This window comes from Fusarium falciforme, chromosome 1, assembly GCF_026873545.1.
Source record: "Fusarium falciforme chromosome 1, complete sequence".
NCBI classification, from domain to species: Eukaryota; Fungi; Ascomycota; class Sordariomycetes; order Hypocreales; family Nectriaceae; genus Fusarium; species Fusarium falciforme.
In genome coordinates, this window is record NC_070544.1 from 2,283,797 (window position 1) to 2,302,555 (window position 18,759).

At 55.2% G+C, this 18,759-nt stretch overlaps 4 protein-coding genes across 4 annotated transcripts; 2 read left to right on the forward strand and 2 right to left on the reverse strand.

Moving 5' to 3' along the window:
* Window positions 1-1,705: 1,705 nt before the first annotated feature.
* NCS54_00060500 (Hypothetical protein) lies at window positions 1,706-4,258 on the forward strand (the record flags this gene model as incomplete). The annotated part of the gene is made up of 2 exons (XM_053146253.1): window positions 1,706-3,043; window positions 3,104-4,258. 2 exons carry the CDS (start codon window positions 1,706-1,708, stop codon window positions 4,256-4,258), a joined length of 2,493 nt encoding a protein of 830 aa, XP_053002228.1.
* Window positions 4,259-6,581: 2,323 nt separating this feature from the next.
* NCS54_00060600 (Hypothetical protein) lies at window positions 6,582-8,443 on the reverse strand (the record flags this gene model as incomplete). The annotated part of the gene is made up of 2 exons (XM_053146254.1): window positions 6,582-8,227; window positions 8,284-8,443. 2 exons carry the CDS (start codon window positions 8,441-8,443, stop codon window positions 6,582-6,584), a joined length of 1,806 nt encoding a protein of 601 aa, XP_053002229.1.
* A 2,588-nt stretch (window positions 8,444-11,031) lies between these two features.
* On the forward strand, window positions 11,032-13,928 carry NCS54_00060700 (RNB domain-containing protein; the record flags this gene model as incomplete). Its single annotated transcript, XM_053146255.1, has 2 exons — window positions 11,032-11,219; window positions 11,273-13,928. 2 exons carry the CDS (start codon window positions 11,032-11,034, stop codon window positions 13,926-13,928), a joined length of 2,844 nt encoding a protein of 947 aa, XP_053002230.1.
* Window positions 13,929-16,146: 2,218 nt separating this feature from the next.
* NCS54_00060800 (DUF1752 domain-containing protein) lies at window positions 16,147-17,946 on the reverse strand (the record flags this gene model as incomplete). The annotated part of the gene is made up of 2 exons (XM_053146256.1): window positions 16,147-17,170; window positions 17,225-17,946. 2 exons carry the CDS (start codon window positions 17,944-17,946, stop codon window positions 16,147-16,149), a joined length of 1,746 nt encoding a protein of 581 aa, XP_053002231.1.
* Window positions 17,947-18,759: the final 813 nt, after the last annotated feature.

Here is an 18,759-nt window from a genome sequence, read left to right on the forward strand (position 1 = left end):
TTAGCCTGCCGCTGCGCTGCGAGACGTGAGTGATCCTCAGTGCATAAGGGGGATATTATGTACATACATAGTTATGCCCTTCCATGCTATCATCAGGGGATTTTCTCTCATCCACCCCATCTCCTTTGTCTGCAGGACAGTTCATCAAATAGTAACAGCCCGCAGACATTGGCATTCACTCGGGATTTGCGTACCTATCAAAGCAGTCAACCTCTCTCCGAGCCAACACCAACTGACCTCCATATCGTCTACCCCCCCTGTCTATCCACCCGCTCCCTGAACGCTTCCCGCCGCTCAGATCGTTCGCTAGCGCCGTCGGAGGCTTTTCTGGGCTCCAGCTCACGTCTTGGACCATCCCCCATCCGCAACCACATCGACCCATTTTTCCCCTCCTCTGGACAGGACCCTGGGGCTTGCTCTACCGCCCCCCCCAGCACAGGCAGGCTCTGATCGTGGGTTGAGCTCATCGTGGATCGGATGCCATAGGCGCAACCTTGGGCACGCACACAGCGACCAACCGCCAGATAGAGCCTGTCTGCTGTTTTCTGCAGGGCACCCGGCCTCACCAGTGCCTGAGCACAGTACAGTACAGCACATAGCACCTTCCACTTGGGAGCGGAACGAAGTAGGTACAGTAACTCAGGTAGCACGTGTAGAAGCAGATACAACGGGGTGACTGCCATCTTGGGTCAACCACATACACCACCACCAACACCAACGACAACAAACGACGACAGAAAAGGGCTGATGCTGGGCTGATGCTGGCTCATGCCCGCTCATGCTGGTTTGATGCTGAAACGGGCATTCCCAGAGGTACCTCCATACAGTACCTAACCCACGGCGATCCCCGGAGTCGATCCCTCCCATCCTCGATGCGCCTGCTTGGCTTCATCATTTCTCACCTCGAGCGATCTCTATCAGGCAACTTCAGCGACGACGAGACGAGGCGAGGACAAAACCTTCTTTGAAAGTGCATATATCCCCTTGCTCGACGCGCCCACTTTTTGGCTTTTGCTTCGCCTCCTTCCCCAATAGCACCGTACCCTTGCTCCTCCTGCTTCACTCTTTGCCTTCCACTCCGTTTGCTTGCCTGCCCGCTTGATTGCCTCTCGTCTCCATTGGATCCTGGCAGAACCCTGTCTTGCCTGCTGCTGCGCTGCATGGGGAGAAGCGTTAGTGAGCTGCAACCCTGGCCATCACGCATCACGACTAATACCCGCAGCGAGGCCAGCCCGTCCAGAACAGACCTACCTCCAGCGGCATCCACTCTCCAACAACAAAACCGACCTTCAACCCTTCCTCCTTGATTCTCCATCGCCCATTGCCGCAACGGCTAGATCAGATACCCAGCTACGCCAGGCACAGCTACCGGGTTTTATTATTACCTGCTAGCCTGCGACGATCTTCTGCTGCAGCCCGGCTTACCTCGAGGTGCCTATTGTCTCTGGCCCACGCCCCTCAGTCACCAGCGCCAAAGCCCCTCCAGCGAGCGCCCAAGATCCAAGACATTTGCTCCTCTTGTCTCGCTCGCCAAAAGCAACGAGGAGGCCATCGTCCAGACTGCCAGACCGCTAGCACGCGAGCGACCTCACCCCCCTTCTCACTCTCTCACCCCTTTGTGAGCTTTTCCGGATGCAGAAGGCACCGCTGCTCGCTGCAGGGCTTTAGAAAAGTTCGGGTCTCCCCCCTTCGGACCTGATTCACGATGCGCCGCGCTGCACTCAACAAGTCCAAGGCCAAGCTTAAGGATCGACCACGAGACGACCTCCCAGCCGCTCCCACTGCCACTGCCACCGTCGCCGTCGCCGCCTCGTCCGTGACTGCCGTAGAGGCCCTCCTGCGGGATGAGGGCTTTCAGGCTCACAATCACGAACTCCTCGATCCCTCCGTCCCCGTGCCGAACCAAGCTCCCGTGCCTCCGGCTCCGGTCTCCGCCTCGGCCTCCGTCACTGGCCACGACGCCGCCCCCGACCTGCTCTCGCAGCTAGATCATGATCGGCAGCTCCTCGTCCACTCCGTCGCTGATTCGTCTCATGCCGCCGTCTCCTCTTCAACGTTGGATGCGTCTATGACAGATGCGTTCCCCGCCGAACTTGACGCCGTCTCCGCTACCGCTGCCGCTACCGCCGCCACCAACACAACTTCTTCCGCCATTGCGACTTCCGCTCCTCCAACTAACTTTACACCTTCTACCGCCGCCCATCTACCGCACCAGGACGGCGACGGCGACAACGACCACGTCACCACCACCATCAGCAACACATACGCAAACACCTCCCAATCTGTCGAATCCGACCACGACGACGATATTGAGCTAGACCTGGACGCGTCCTTCCGCCCTCCTACACTCGACGACCTCTACATCCCCACCAGCAACCCCAACCTCGACCCCGACTACGTTCATCACTACCACGCGGAGGATTATGACCTTGATATGAGCGACAGTGACGGCGGTGCTTCTCTTGACGACGACGGCATCTACGTACCTCAGCTCCAAGCCGACCATCACTCTCATCCCGCTCAACCTCAGGAGGACGATGATGCCCAGGCTCCCTCCTCTGGTCCAGTCAATTACCTCTTACACACTTTCTTCAACGTACCCTCCCTAGCAGGCGCCGACATCGTCATGGACGCCGCTCCGCCTCCCGGGCCATGGGCTCCCACGCCCAACAACGCCCCCCTTCCACTACCACAACCTCCTATGCTAATCGAACCCCTCGATCTTGCCCCGATCAGCAACCCCAATCCAACAATGCTGGGGTCCGAAAACCACGGCTTGATCGACTTCCTCTGGCATTGGTCGCGCGAGGCACGCATCGCGCACTCATATTCGATGCGAGCCTATGCACCTTGTCCCGAGGACATCCGCCGGCAGGCGCAGATACACATGAACGAGGTTCGGTACGACGATCTCCACGGCGACCAATATGATTTGCAGGGCATGGATTGGTATTCAATGGGCACTACTCGTCAACACGCCCGCCGAAGGCGCCTCGACACTTACAAGAACTACGTCAACAAGGAGGGATCTGATCGGTTGAATGTAAGTGTCCATCTGCATCCAACTCTAGCTCATGGATGTGTAAGCTAATACGGATGATAGCCTCACATGACCGATGTCAGGATCCCCGCTACGGATAGTTTCTTCAGATTCAGGAAGTACCTAGTCCGCCGGGACGTCTACCTAGCTCACTTTCAACTGCGTAGCGTGCTGGCATGCCCTTCACGCTCACAGGCCTACTACCCCGGCGGCCGAGGAGTCAACCGTATGAACCCCGTCTCGGGCAAGACCGAGCTCTTCCTCAACAACAGCGATGTGACGGGCCTCGGAGCTGTCATCTCTACTCTCGACGCCAATCACGGAGTCTTGATGGCGGGCACCTTCAATGGAGAGTACTACCTCAAGAACTTGTACACTGAGGACAAGAAGGACTACTCTGACGGTCAGATCACACCGAACCTGGGAGGAATCACCAACCATATTCAGATCCACAAGCCTCGACGATCCTCTAGCCCCGTCGCCGCCATCTCGAGCAACGATGAAGGGTTCCGTGTCATGGATCTCGCAACGGAGAAGTTCCTGCTGCAGACCCGGTATCGGTTCGCGCTCAACTGCTCCAGCATCTCTCCTGACGGCCGACTGAGGGCCATGGTCGGCGACGACTTCAAGGTCATCATCTCGGACGCCGACACTGGGCAGATCCAACAGGAACTGGCTGGGCACCGCGACTTCGGCTTCTCCTGCGACTGGTGTGATGACGGCTGGACGGTGGCCACTGGCTTCCAGGACAAGGGCGTCAAGATCTGGGATGCTCGCCGGTGGTGCGACTCAAGGGGCATCAGCACGCCTCTCTGCACCATCAGGTCGGAGATGGCTGGTGTCAGAAACCTACGTTTCTCGCCAGCCGGCAGTGGTGCAAGAGTCCTTGTGGCAGCCGAGGAAGCTGACTTTGTTAACATCATCGACGCCCAGACGTACCACACGAAGCAGACGATCGACGTCTTTGGCGAGATTGGAGGCATCGCCTTCACCAACAGCGGGCAGGACTTAAACGTGCTCGTGAGCGACCGGAGCCGTGGTGGCCTGCTCCAACTCGAGCGATGCGGCGTAGGACCTGAGCCTTTCTTTAACAACTCGTGGCGAAGGTTTACTGACCGCGATACTGATCAGTGGCGCTATCGAGTTGACGCGAATGCACATAAACATGAGCCTTACCGCCGAAGGCCTACCTCTATCGACACAGTAGCAATCTTTTGAAGGAGAAGCATGTCCCTCTTCTCAAGCTGATACCCAACGGGATCAAGGATACCGATACCCGCAGCATATCTCTACACTTGTTGCTTGACCTTACTCGTCACTCATAATATTCGAAGCACACGACACGACTCTCTCTCGATTAGCATTATACCCCCTTTTGTTATCGTTTAATCAGCTTATTCACCATCCATCAAACGGGGAGCGACCAAATGGTCTATGACGACACGCCACCAGCAAATAGGCGACTACGCATTTTTAAGGGGAGAGGCCAGAGCATCAATCCATCCACCTAGCTTCAAAGCGTTCCACTCATGTCTCTTTACATGTTTTTCACATTTTCTTTTGGCTTTCCTTCCCTCTTCTGTCACTGTTATCCTGACGGCTCGGAAAACCCCAGGCGGTCTTGGGGATACTAGATACAAGGACATCGGCAACGGGAATCTTCTGGGGTTCATTTTTTTCCCCTTGCTTTTCTTTTATTATTGGGAATTTGCATCGACAAGCGGGAAGCTATCATGCTGGGGTGTTAACTATACGTTCTGCGGGGATGTCTGAGCATCAAGGGTGAATTTTGGGGGGGTTACTTGGAAAGGGGGTTCCAAGCCGTTGTATATCTATCTATATTGCCATGTTGCACTCAGTATTCTTGTGATTTTTAATCAAACGATGACGCCGAATAATGAAACCAAACCAAAACCACTTGAAGCTCTCTCATTACAGCTCCGTCACATCTCATCCTGTCTCCAACCGTGGTTCGCATAGTGCAGTCTCGAAACTGCCGATCTCTATGGCCAGGTCTCAGATTTTTGGGAGGGGTTGTTCTGAGACAGGACAAGCATCCTCCTCTTCTCTGATGGGTCGGGCCAGCCACACGGGATCCGAGACATGAGTGTTTCGTCACCATTCCAGATGCCTGACCTTTAAAGTCTTCACCGCTCTGGACGGCGAGGGGGGTTGATGATGTTGACGACAAGTAAGAGGACGAGTGCTAATTCGATGAGATGCGCCCACATGCATATCACAACTGCAAAACCTTTGCCGTTGGTCACATCCCCCCTCCTCTTAAGCAAGCCTCTCCGTTTTTCGGACTCGCCATCGTCTCTCGTGCTCTCTCTCCCAAGACATGGGATGGTCTTTTATCTTGGGACTGTGCAGCGCCGAGTCACTGGGAGGAGGGGGGGGTTCGGCGTGTCTCACCTTTTGGTTCCCGTCCCCTCCTCATGGGTTCATTCATTTTTAATTGTTTTCGCTCTTGTTTTCGCGTGGATCAAACAAAGGGTTGTAGTTGGTTCAGGGACGAGACGGGATAGACATTACCTAAGTAACTGATAACTTTTTCCATGAGATTAGAAGATGTTTTGCATATCTTGACATAAGGTTGGCAGTGTCTGTTGACTATTTAGGCAAGTTTAATGATAGTCTCACCATTAATCATCTCAAGTCCCGAGAGATTGGAAAGTGTCACGTCGTGCTCATGGCATTCAAGAATTGCCGCCATACGCTTAGAGATACATGAGCTGGAGGCTGACATAAGGGTCCACGGGTATTGAGTAACACTGTCGAGCACTGTGAGCACTGAAAACGTCTACTAAAGCAGGCAGTCCAGTCACTTAGCACATGGGTGCCAAGGTCTTGTAGTATTCAGCAGCATATCCCTTCATAACTCGGGTCATGTTCATTCAATGTCACATTGTCGGAATCAATAAGAGGAAGCGTGATTGCCAAGTCACAAGGGCATGTTGTTGAAAATAGACACTAGTAAATTACAGCATTATGAAGCAGAGGCTGAACGACAACCCGGCTTGATAGATCATGCATACAGATCGTCCCTCCCCAGATATAATTTACCTCCTCTTGAAGCTCAGAAGCCATAAGTTGCGTGTACCGTGAGAAGTGTTATCGCAAAGACCACATAGGGAAGACAACAGCAACAACACAAAATAGACAAGAAAAGATCATGTGTCGAGTGAACAAGTATTCAAGAAAAGAGTCCTCCACCGCCCGACCCGCTTCGGTTTCCCTCTGTGTTGGACGAGCGCGAGCGCGAACCACACTACCCCCTGCGGCGTTGTGTCTATAGTTGGCCTGAGAGAAAGAGGACCGTCGGCTTCAGACTCCCCCCCGAAGGCTTTTGCTGAGGTGAAAGGTGATGGATTATATGTGATGGGACCAGCCGAGAGAAAAAGGATTGCTGGGGAAAAGGAGGAACTGAATGGCCGGGCGGTGTTGGATGTGGCTCATGTACATTCAGCATGCCGGGGATTGACGCGGGCAGAGGACGTTCCGCATGCTGTAACCCGAACTGAAGCTTCTCGAGCGTCGCTTAGTAGAAGGCGCTCTTGCAGCCCCAGCTCTGCTCACAGTTGCAGGAGCCGGGCTCCTTCCACTTGTCATCCTCGTAGGAGAAGAAGACGGTCTTGTCACCGCAGCTCTCGCGGATGGACTTGATGGCCTCGGCCTGCTCCTCCTTACCGGGGCAAGCAGAGCCGTTGCAGTTACCCTCAGAGGGCCAGCCGCACTCCAGGTTGATCACGTCGTTACCCTCGCAGATCTTGCTGAGGAGATCGAGCTGACCAGAGACGAAGGTACCGGCGTCAGAGGGGGTGACCTCGGCGTTGAAGTAGGGGTGGATGTTAGCACCAGTGACATCAACAACGTCGCAGATGGCGGACTTGGTCTCGGGCTGCTCCCAGATGTTGAGGGTCTCGGCGATGGTGTAAGGACCGGTGTAGCCGGAGCACTTGGACTTGACAACAGTGATGAGTTCGCGGAGCTCGGCAGCAGAGCAGAAGCCGTTCATGATGGCCTCGTTACCGACAACGAAGAGCTTGACCTGATCCCACTGAGCCCACTCGGCGATGGCGTCGACCTGCTCCTTGATCTCGGGGGTCTCGTAAGAGCAGCCAGAGGCCTTGACAAAGACACCAATGATCATGTCAATACCGTGCTTCTTGCAAGCACCGCCAACAGACTTGAGGGTGTCGCAGTCAGTAGAGTAGGATCGGATGATCTGGAAACCAGCCTCCTTGAGCTCAGCAATGTCCTTGTCAACCTTGTCGGCGGACTTGCAGTCACCGTTGGAGGACTCGTAAGGGGTGTAGGTGATACCGTAGTGGTCGTTGCCACCTCGGAGGGAGCCGCCAGTGGAAACCTTCTTGGGCTGGGCCTTGGGCTTGGGAGCAGCAGAGGGCTTCTCATAAGCGGGCTGAGTGTAGGCAGGGGTGGAAGGCTTCTCGGTGGGAACCTCGTAGACGGGAGTGGAGGGCTTCTCCTTGGGGGCCTCGTAAACAGCGGTGGTGGGCTTGGGCTTGGGGGCCTCGTACGTAGGCTTAGGAGCCACATAGGTAGGCTTGGGAGCCTCAGGAGCCTTGGAGGAAGTAGGGACGCCAACCTGAGAGTAGGGGCAGACGTAGACGTAGTCGGTCTCAGTGACGGTCACAACCTGCTCGGGAGCAGTGTAGGTGCCAGGAGCGTAGCTGGTGGGGACGGGGTAGACCAGGACGGTCTCCTCGGTGCAGCTCTTGGTGATGGGAGCGATGGTGTAGGTGCCAGCGGTAGGGCAGACGAAGACGGTGGTCTCGATGACGCTGGTGACCTTGCCCTCGTGCTCAGTCTCCTTGGCGTAGGGGCAGGTGATGGTCGTGGGCTGCTCGACAACGGTGGTGACACCGCCGAAGGTGTGAGTTCCAGAGGGAACCTTGGTGGACTCGCCGACGCAGACGGTGGTGGACTCGGTCACGGTCAGGGTGGTGGCGGGGAAGGTGTAAGTGCCGGGGGTCGGGCAGTTGTACTCCTGGGGAGTAGGAACAGGGACGACCGGGACCTCGACGACCTTGGTGGTGGTAGGCTTGGGCTTAGGAGCCTCGTACGTGGGCTTGGGGGCCACATAGGTAGGCTTAGGAGCCTCAGGAGCCTTGGTGGTGACAACCTCCTTGGTCTTGGGAGCAGGAGGGGGAGGGTTGGGGATGACTGTTTCAGCATGTCAGCTCACTCAACTCTCAACATGACCGGGTTATGCTTCATACGAGTAGGCTCGCCGTAGTAGGTGGTCCAGATGGTGGTGCAGCTGGGGACGCAGACCTCACCACGACGGAAGAGGTCGTGGGCGCGGCGGTGGTGAGGGTAAGCGGCGTGGGCGCCAGTGGCCATGGCCGCAACGGCGGCGGCAGCAATTCCTCCCTTCATATTGAACAAGCTCAAACAACAAACAGATATATATGCGGTTATATAGTTGGCGTTAGAAACGAATGCCCGCTAAAAGAGTGAAGCGGTAAGTGGGAGATGGGAAACGAGAAAATGAAAGCAAAAAGTTAACGAGGCTCTCTAGATTCTCGACATGGACGGAACCGTGAGGGAAGGAGTAGGAGAAGGGAAAGAAGAGGAGCAGAACAGCGGCATTATGAGCAGATCCGGTGTTATTGCTGCTCCTGCGCCTTAGTTGGGGAGGACCCGGCTAGGTTGTTGTGCCTTGCTTGGCTCCAGGAGTTGTCGCATTGGCAAAGGCTGATCTAGCCAAGAATAGCCACTCTGATGGTACCTGAGACTCACACTCAGGTACCCGCCCCCAAGCCGTCTCTCAAAATGGCAGGGGTGTCAGTCGCCAAGTCCCGACAAGAGACCACCACGGTCACCGTTGGTGCTATGCGCCTATCACGCATCCCAGCATGCAGCCGGGGTTCGCGGGCGAAAAGGGGAACGGTGTGGAGCATGGGCAAGGTGTAATTTCGTCGCCTCGGCCGGCCAAGGGGCATGCGCTTGTCCAAGTTGCCGGCACCTCCCCCAAACGAAACCATCCTCCAGCGCTCGAAAAGGGGAACTTGGCGGTGTCACGGGTGCTGCCCATAGAGAGCCTGGCGCTACCAGCAAATGAGCAGCCAAGCCTGGCCTCGCTGGGGGATTCGCTGTGAAGCGATATTATGTCAATGGAACGGCATTGCTTCTGGACGCTGGTTGGTTGGTTGGCCCAGCCCAGGGGCTCCGAGATGACCACAGATGGGTGGTTGATGAAGGCCCCGCTGGGAGATGAGCCTAGCCTCGCCTCTCTCATGTTTATCGCGGTCTGCCTCTGCCATGCCATGCCATGTCGCAAAAGTCAAGTTGCTGGCCTTGTGGAGGTTCTCCATCGAAGGATCCCCGTACATGATGGAGCGGTCTCCAGGCTGACCAACGGCTGGCTGCTGCATCCAAACCTTGAGTCCCATCGAGGTCCCTTCCATCAAGGAAGCATCCATGGTGAATCAGCCGGCTCATCGGCCTGTGGGTCGCGAGATTGTTCCTGCATCTGACACGGCCCCCAATTTGCCTTAGTGTGAGTGGCTGGCGCTTCTCGGCGGTCGAGGTGCCCTCGTGTTTGTTTTAGCGACTTTTTGGCCATCTTTGTAAGTGTTGTCACTCCGTAGACCGCCTAATTCCCTCGAGGACAGGGTTGGGATTGTTGCCCATGGCCGTCCATCGACTGGTCCAGCCCGTGAGGCGCAGGTGTCCCTCTTTTTCTGCGGGGGAGAGCAGCCAGCAAAAGCCGGGGCGAAAGCTTGTCGATCGGATCTTTGGCTGGCCGAAACAGCTAGAGCCATGGCGTGCAGGCGATATGAGTCGGCGCGCGAGCGCAGATTGCCTGCCCCCTTCAGATCAGATCGTATAATTTGCTCTTCGTATTCTGTCTGGTCTGGTCTGGTCGCACGGCAGTTGATAGCCTAGGGCCCTAGAACTTTCTGGCTTTGCGCATTGCATTGCATCGCATCTTCCAAGACCACCGACTGCCCCCGCAAGGTTTCATAAACCGACTGATTCGAGCGCAGAGTCTGTTGTGCTGTCACCCAGTCCCGCTGTGTCTTTGTTTTCCAGCCAATCCTCCAGGTCGCTCGTAGCGGGATGGACTGAGGTCTCAACGGGGGCAAGGTAATGTCGATCCGTCGGCTGCTTGCTTTCGTATTCAAATCAAAAGCTATTTCGCCCGTTTCTTGGCCCTTGGCCCTGCTGAGGTTGCCCGATGCAAGCCCCTATTCAGGACCAGCGAGCGAGGACTTTTGCCAAAGGGTTAGCCATTAGCCTCTGTTGTTGTCAAGTATACGGCATGGTTATTGTTGGCATTTGTTGTCGATGTATTCATTGCGAGCACAAATGACTTGGCATGCATGTCATCCGAAATAGCGCCCTTCAATGGATGTTCCTGGATGCATCCAAGGATGGATGGATGTCTCAAGACACGTTGGATGTGTGGTGTTGTCGCTGAATATTCAAGCCATCATGTGCAGCTTCCGAAACAAGCACCGACAAGGATCTTAATGGAAGGAGTGGCGGGAAACCGTTGTGAGACGCCACGTCATGTGACACCGCGAGACGCATGAGCACCTGCTTAACGCGGTGTGGCTAAAATTTTCAGCCTCGTAGGTACTGGGGAAGCATTGACGACCGTCGAGATAGTGAAAAAGATGCTGCGATCATCGACCCGTCGGTATGTGTGTCGGAATTGCATTTCCCATGGTCGCAATGGACCGGGGTCTTCTCTCCCGTTTTTGGTGCACTCATTGAGTACAGCGCAAAAGGTTGGTTTCTTTCTTGGTGGCTCACACCAACATCAGTTAATCTGATTTTTCTTGCAGTATTCCACCACAACCCAACGTCTTCAAAATGGCTTTGGACCAGCCAACATCCCTAAATCTAATCCCCAGCCGCCTCTGCCGTCCTCTCTTGGGAGCCAAGGACCGATCAGAGAAAGACTGCAAGGCTGGGTGCCCGAAGAGGATGAACGGATTACTCAACTCGTTCCCGACATGACTTTTTGGTCCAAGGTGACCAACAGCAACACCCGTCCCCAGTCAACAGGCTCGACAGAGATGGATCACTTCAAGTCTGATACCGCCGGCATGACCGAGACAGACGAGGCTTTCAACAACGAGGATGTTGAACTTGCAATTGTCGGAACCAAGACCAGAACTCCTGGTGATCTCGTCGAGATGAAGTAATGGTCCCCGTCTCTTCATCCTGGCTCAACAGCGACTGACACATTAGCAGACAACCTGGCTCTAGAACTCCCCTCTTTGGTGTTTACCTGGGATACTTCGGCAGTCGTCATCACTTCTACACAAACACGGGCAAATGGGTCATCAGTTTGGGATTTAATGCCCTCTTCACTATCTCCAAATTTGTCCCCGCTGATGATTTGAAGCCAATTCTGGCCTTGATCCCCAAGGATGTCACACCCGATGACTTTGAAGAACTCCGCAGGGAGGACAAGGGCCCTAGCCGTGAAGCCGGTGCTGACCTGATTCAAAAAATGCGGGCTTTCACTTTGGAAGCTGACAAGGCATATCAAGCCAGCCTCAATAGCCTGGATAGAGCAAGGTCTCTGGTGTCGGATGGCAAGCGGACCAAGTACCTGAGCCTATTCGAGCTCGCCGACATTCTCTTACCTCAGTCCCTTAAGAAAGGCAAACGATTTTCTCCCGCCGCTCTGTACGCCGTCCATACCGCCCTCTACCGGAACGATTTCATCTTCCGGCCTCTCAGCCCATCTGCGGATTGTCACCGACGAGATCATCTTTTCGAGATTTTCCCGTATCAAGATCTCATGATGATCAACCGCGTTTCACTCATGGTCCGCGACTATACCATGACAAGGGGCAGGAACTTGAAACCTCCCACTGATGAAGAACTCGCATGGACAGGGTTCGGTAGCTTTGTTCTCAAAGCAAGGGAAGTTGTTCTCGCCAATCGCCAGAAGCGATCCTGGACACCGTACGGGATCCTCGCCCCTTCGCCAGGGGTAACTATCGAGACAGCGGAATGGTCAAGGAAACAGCTGGATTTCATACGCTTCTTGGAGTGGTGGGCAAGCTACGACCTCTTTGAAGACTCGTCGCGCTTCCATGCAGATGGTTCTCTGATTCTCCGGGCACTTGACCTCTACGATAATGCCACTTTGGATCAGCGAACCGCCTGGACTTTTCTTCAAGAACTGGGCATGATTCCTCCATGGGAGATCCCGTCACGCTACAAGGTTCGATTCCCCGGCGTCAAGATCGAGGGTGGAGGCGGCCTCCAGAGAGAGGTCCCAGCCCGGCTAGAGGACTCGACACGGCCAGACATTGCAGAAGGCTCAAGGAGGCAGTGGACTGACGACATGGTCTTTTGCATCGACGCTCCTGAGACCATGCTCATCGACGATGGTGTCTCGCTAGAGCGTACAGAGAAACCAGACGAGTTCTGGATTCATGTGCATACAGCCGACCCAGCATCGGGAATCAAGCCAAACTCTGAGTTGGGCAAGTTCCTGGAGCTGATTCCAGAAAACATTTACCTTCCGGGACACTTCCAGGCCATGTTGCCGGCTGATATCAGTCTGGATCAGTCAGGAGATTACAAATCGGAAAGCCTTGTCGACCAGAACTCCTTGGCTGCCGGTCGACCAGCTCTCACCTTCAGCGCCAGAGTCAACGAAAAGGGGGATCTTCTCGACTACAAAGTCGAGCCAGGAACCCTTCACAAGGTCACATATTTGGATCCCAAGGACGTTTCCAAGTTTTGTAACGAACCTCCGCCTCCCCCAGCATCCGACAAGAGTCTTGCCGTTGGACAACTACCGGACAAGGCAAAGACGGTGCCAAACCGGCCCATGATGTCGGCAGAAGATCTGGACGAGAAGAGCAAGGAAGACCTCCTGACGCTCTATCGCTTGGCTGAGGCGATCAGAGGAAAGCGCCTTGAGAAGGGAGCGTGGCCCTCGTTTCTGCCCGGCGCCTCTGTCATGGTTGCCTTTGAGGATGTACCAATGAGCCAAACTGCGGGGACAAAGGTCCTGCCCCCGGACCCATACATCAAGATCGGCTACGACTCGTTCAATGGCGCCTCGGTTGTTTCCAACACCATGGTTCTGGCTGGTGAGATCGCGGCTCGGTGGTGCTCTGACCGCAAGATCCCGGTCCCATACCGAAGAGATGTGCACTCGAAGGACAACTTTGAAGCTATCTATAACTACGCCACCAAGGAGCTATATCCTCCCCTCGAGAGGGGTGTGCAACCATCGCTGGCGCAGCGTCAGCAGCTCTCACGTCTCACAGGCGGCGTCGAGATGTCGACCAAGCCCGGGCCATACTTCATGCTAGGTCTAGACATGTACGCCAAAGCCACGTCGCCTCTCCGCCGCTTCTCAGACCTAGTAGTCCACTGGCAGGTTCACGCGGCGCTGGCACACGAGCGGGAGGTGAAGCGGCGGATTGATCCCGAGGTGGACGACCTGAACGGCATTCTCCCGTTCACGGCGGAGACTCTCCCCAACACCATCAGCCTGCTACACATGCGGGAGAAGATGGCGCGGACCGTCTCGCAGGGCACCAAGGAGTGGATGCTCATGGCGCTCGTGCGGGCCTGGAAGTTTGAGAACACGATACCACAGCGGATGCGCTTCAAGGTCGAGTCCCGGTGGCGACAGGGCGTGCTAGGCAAGCTGGACCTGTTTGACCTGGATGCCATCATGACAGTAGACGGCATCGATAAGCTCATGCTCGTCAAGGATATCAAAGTGGGCGATCAGTTCGACGTTGAACTCTGCGACATCAACGTCCACTCCCGGCAGATCTTTGTCAAAGCGCTCAAGCACAACGGCCAGGGTCAGAGCCAGAGCCAGCCGGCGCACTCCCCGGCCGCCTCGGCCCCGGACCCAACCCCGTGAGCTACGCCGCAAGGGCTTTTTTCCCCAGCTTGTCGCCGTCACCGCCTGGGGAGCAAGATGTGGGCTTTTCCGGAGCGGGCTGAACTTGACGGTCAGCACAGCACAGCAATGTCTATTCCGGCTCTTCCTCAACGTCAGCACACACCCCTTTCCAACGGTCAAACGTGGAGCGCCCCGACCGACGTGGAGCCTCCCCCGCATTTGCACATCGTGCCCCCCTGCGTCAAGAGACATGGTCCCCTAGTCGGCCTCCCCAAGGCGCCAAACCGCCAGTCTTTCAGTCACCCTGGGGGAACTAAGACTTGACTGACTGGCATTGGCATTGGCACTGCCCGACGGACCCTGATGCGGGAGCTTGTGGTTGGATGAAACTGCTGCACTGTACACTATGATTCAACAAATCCCCCCCCCCGGTACCTGTCCGAGCTTAGAAGCTCAGTGGAAGATTTGCATTCCCAGACCAGGACCCTACCAGAGACGTACGTCACTATGTACGATATGCGTGTACGATGAACAGATGGTGACTGTGGAAAATAACGATGGAAACAAGATGTACAGGAGATCACCTCACCTTTTTTAAAAATAGAGAGAAGCAAACAAACAGACGAGACAAATCGGTCCAAACATCAAGCGTCGATGCCCAGTGTCCATTGCATCAGCTCGCCCTCGTTGATTCTTTTGAGTCCCCCCGCACACCCGTAACCCATCCACCGCCAGACTCTCAAGGTCAGCAGTCTCACATCCTCGGCTCCTCTGTACGCCATGTCCGCTATCTCACCTTGAGCTTTCCTTTTCACCTTGCAGCTTTGTCTTTTACTCAATTGGACATGGGAGCCTGGTGTAATTTGGGGGCACGTGGAATGAGGTCACGCGCGCTGAAAGAACAGACCAGCCTGCGTCCAATTCCCCAACAATTTTTTTACTCACAAATCGGGGTCGGTCCTGAAATGATCCACGTCGACCCGGTGTTGATTGGCTCTGGGCGGTGGCAAAGTCAAAGTCATAGGGTATCCCGAATAGGCAACCAGAGCCAAAGTACACTCTGAATGGCTGGCTTTGACACTGGCTTGCTGAGTACTCAGACTGACAACACAACACAACAATGGCAACAATAACCACTCTCGTAGTAGCGAATAGCTAATATTAATATTCATTTTCATGATATTATTCTTGTTTCCATTTTAACGCTTTTTGTTTTTGCCAGTCCAGTCCGGCGAGCCTGCGTGCGTAAAGAGCCTAGGTACTCGACTAGGTAGTAGATCCCATCCCTCCTATGTACAAACAAACACGCCAACGCAACGCAACGCACGCACTCAAGAGCCTGGTCCTGTTTCCGTTTGCCCCCTCCGATTCCGCCTTTAGCCAGTAACTCGCCCCTTGACCGTTACCGTTGAATCGCCGTAGTCGCCAGAAAAAAAAAACCAGTGATGATCCCTTTGCCCTTTGCCTGACCGTTCCTTGCCTTTCCTTTCCTTGCCCTGGGTCCGTCCGTAATCGCCCGAGTACCGCCCTCGAGTCCCTAGTATCCACTTTCCGATGGGATATCATGAAAAAACCTGCCACAAAGGAGAGGATGGAAAAAAAAAAAATTATAACGCCGAGTATTCCCCGGTCCCTTGACCGCGTGGTCCGTCGATATCCGTTTCCTTCGCCCCGACGTAGAGGGCCGGGCTCGGGCCTGTCGTGTCACAAGGCAGCCTGGTCCCTCGGTAAGAAACCAAGGCGACCAATTGACTGTCTCATCAGGTGTCGATATCTTTGTAGATACCCAGTACCGCCTGAAGAGTGGTCCACGATGCCTCGTAGGATCCTCCTTGTTGTCAGTCACCCGACTTCCACCACTGAGCACCTTGCTTTTCTTTAACCGTTTCGTCTTTCTCCGCTTTGTTTCGTCCAGACCGTGTATGATGAATTCAACTGAAAATCCAGTGTCGCTTTTCCAAGAGTCGTAAGGTCGCAGGCCTGAGGGCTGAGAGTCCCCAAGGTCAGGACAGGTAATAAGCATGGCTAGAAATGCTAATGACTCTCGGAGATGCCAGTATATAGTGATGCGCTTTTCTTGTTGTCTCATGGCGTCGTTGAATCTCACTGTGTGTATGTGTGAGTCACAAGCTTGATAGCTTGGTCGAATTCGAGATGTGTCGCTAACGAGGGCCGGGTGCCATGGACCACGCGTGGTTCAATAGCCTGTCCGGCTAAACGCTCAAGAGTCCTCCCATTACTTCCTCCAGCCGACGTTCCAGATGACGTGGGCGATGTCGCGAGCGGTGTTAACTGTGTCGATAACACGGCCGAAGATGCCGTCAGCTGATGCTGCCTCTCCCTCCTCGTATGGCATGAACATGCCCGAAGGCGTTCGTCGCATGCCAGCAGGTTCCTCGCACAGGCTGCCAGAGGAGATCGACCTGTGAAGGCCGCCATTGGTCTTCTCTGCGGGTGATGACCAGCCAGGGCTGGGGCTGCTGAGCAGCGCATCGTCAAAGCTGTCCTCGTCATCATCTTCACACATGAAGAACTTGCCAGACTGCTTCGAGGGTCGAAGTGTCTCTTGTGAAGATGAAGGGGACATGATCGGGCTTCGAGAGTGCTTCATAGCCGTCTCTCGTGGTTCGGGTGTGTCTTCCCGGTACTTGAGTGTGGTCGACGGCAGCATAGCAATCGTCTTTCCCTCGGTGGGCTTAGCCTTGATAGTCTTGCGTCTGAGGATTGGTCGCTTCTTCGTCTTCATACGCTTCATCATCACACCGTCGTCTGAGTCGCTGTCCTCTCCAAAGCGGTCCGTGTCCACGTCCTCATCGTCGTCGCCCTTAACATCGACAGCAATGCATTGCTCGACTTGTTCATTGAAGTGAATGTGCTTTCGCTCCGAGTTGGGAGATGTGATTCCAGATGACTCAGTCGAGGGAGCGACGCTGCTGCTCTCCCCACTTAACCGTCTCGCTGGGAATGGGTAGGCCAGGTAGTCGGTTGTTGAACGCCCGAGATGAGGTCGTAGGATTCCTCTAGTCTCCTGTGCCTTGACAGCCGCTGTGGCTTGCTTGAGCAGAGAAGCTGTTGATAATGATCGCTGAAGCATCACTTCAGACATGCTCCGCTTCTTCAGGATTGGCTTCTTGGAAAGGTTCACAAATGAGTCAGTCTTGGACAATGACACACTGGAGGGCTCGGTCTGAGTAGAGTGCAGGGCCTTTTGGCCCGACTGCAGAGGGCCATAGAGCCAAGTCACATCGCAGTCCTTGAGCCTTGAAGATGTAAGCGTTCTCGTTCGGCAATGCACGGATTAAAGGGCTACAAACCAATTGAGCGACTCGGGAGAAATGGTTTTGAGGTTATTCTTGGCCTTCATCCACGTTCTCCAGGAAGCATTTTCTAACCGCGCGCTGTTGGCAAATTCTCCACGTCGCGTCACGACGTATCGCCATGACGACCAGATATCTTCCTCCTTCCACTCATGGGATAGGTAGTCGACTTGGCGAGAAGGTCTGCTCGAGACAGCTGTGTCATCCTCCGCATGCTCAGCTTGATCAGGAGTGTCGGGCCTTGATGTATCGTTGGAGCTCTCTTCCGAGTTCTCATGGTCCGCGGGTGAGACGGTATAGGAATCACCGGTTCGAGGACTGGGGGGTGGCTCTAGGTTGTCGTCATGGTGAATTTCCGGGCGGATCTCAGGGTGAACATAAAGCTTTTCTTGTCCAAAAGTGGGAAACATGAAGTGGTCTTCAGGCGATTCCGAAAGGCCAAGGGGGTCGTCGTAATCTGAGGCAATGGAGAGATTGGTTGCAGGAGTGGATGCGTAGGAAAGGTCGGCGGAGTCGGCGTGGATAGTACGGGGAGAAGAGGGAGCAGAGGATGAGTTGGAAGTGGCGTATGACTTGGAGACGGATTTGTAGTGATCGCTAAGACGAGAGGTCGAAGAGAAAGCTGCAGACGATGACATGAAGTTGGACTGGGAGTGCGAGCGCCTGAGGGAGGACGCGGCGAAATAATCGTTGTCGTCGGAGGGTAGAACGACGGCCATTATGACGGATGAAGTGAGGTCCGCGGATGGGACCTGATTGACGCCGCAGCACCCGGGAAGGAAAGGTGAAGGGGAGGTTCGTTGTGGTTAGAGACTCATGAGTATATAGAGTACAGTTGCTGGCGGATCGAGTTTGGATGGATGGATGCAAGAAAGAAGAATTCGGCGTGGGTACGAGGTATTGAGGATGGGATGGGGATTGCCGACGGGGGTGGGGGCAGGCTTATAGCAGTAGCGCAGGAGCAGGAGCAGGAGCAGTGCGCAGCGACAGAGCGAGCGTCGGCCAGGGCCCGGGGGCAGGTGGTCAAAAGTCGTTTGGGGCTAGCTTCTAGCGTACGAAGTAGCCTGGTGGACTTGGGTGTGGACGGACGACGAGCGAGTGATGGCAAGGATGGGCCTGAACCTGGTCGAGGCGTGGTGGCGTTGGAGCGATTGTGCCCCCCCAGTCCCAGGGCGGTGACGACTTTCGTGGGGCAGGCGTTGGCACTTCGGTCGCAGGCCGGGTGCGGAGACTTGCGCCTGCTGTGCTGGTATTGGGCAAGCTGGCGACAGAGGGTGCTATGGGTGTTTGCCCTGTGCGTGCGGTGCCGTGCAGTGCGCGGCGTCTTGTCGGTGGACGAAGGATGGATGGTTGACCCTCTCGATGATGGATGTTTGAAAATTGGTAGAGGATTGGAGGAGAAGGAGAGCAGAGATAGGGACAGGCCGTAGCGTATTATAGATGAGGCAGGTACAGTAGGTAGGAGGTGAATAAGAAAGAAGAGAAGCGAGTTGGTGGGACGAAGAGGGGAGGGGGAGAGCCAGAATAAAGCC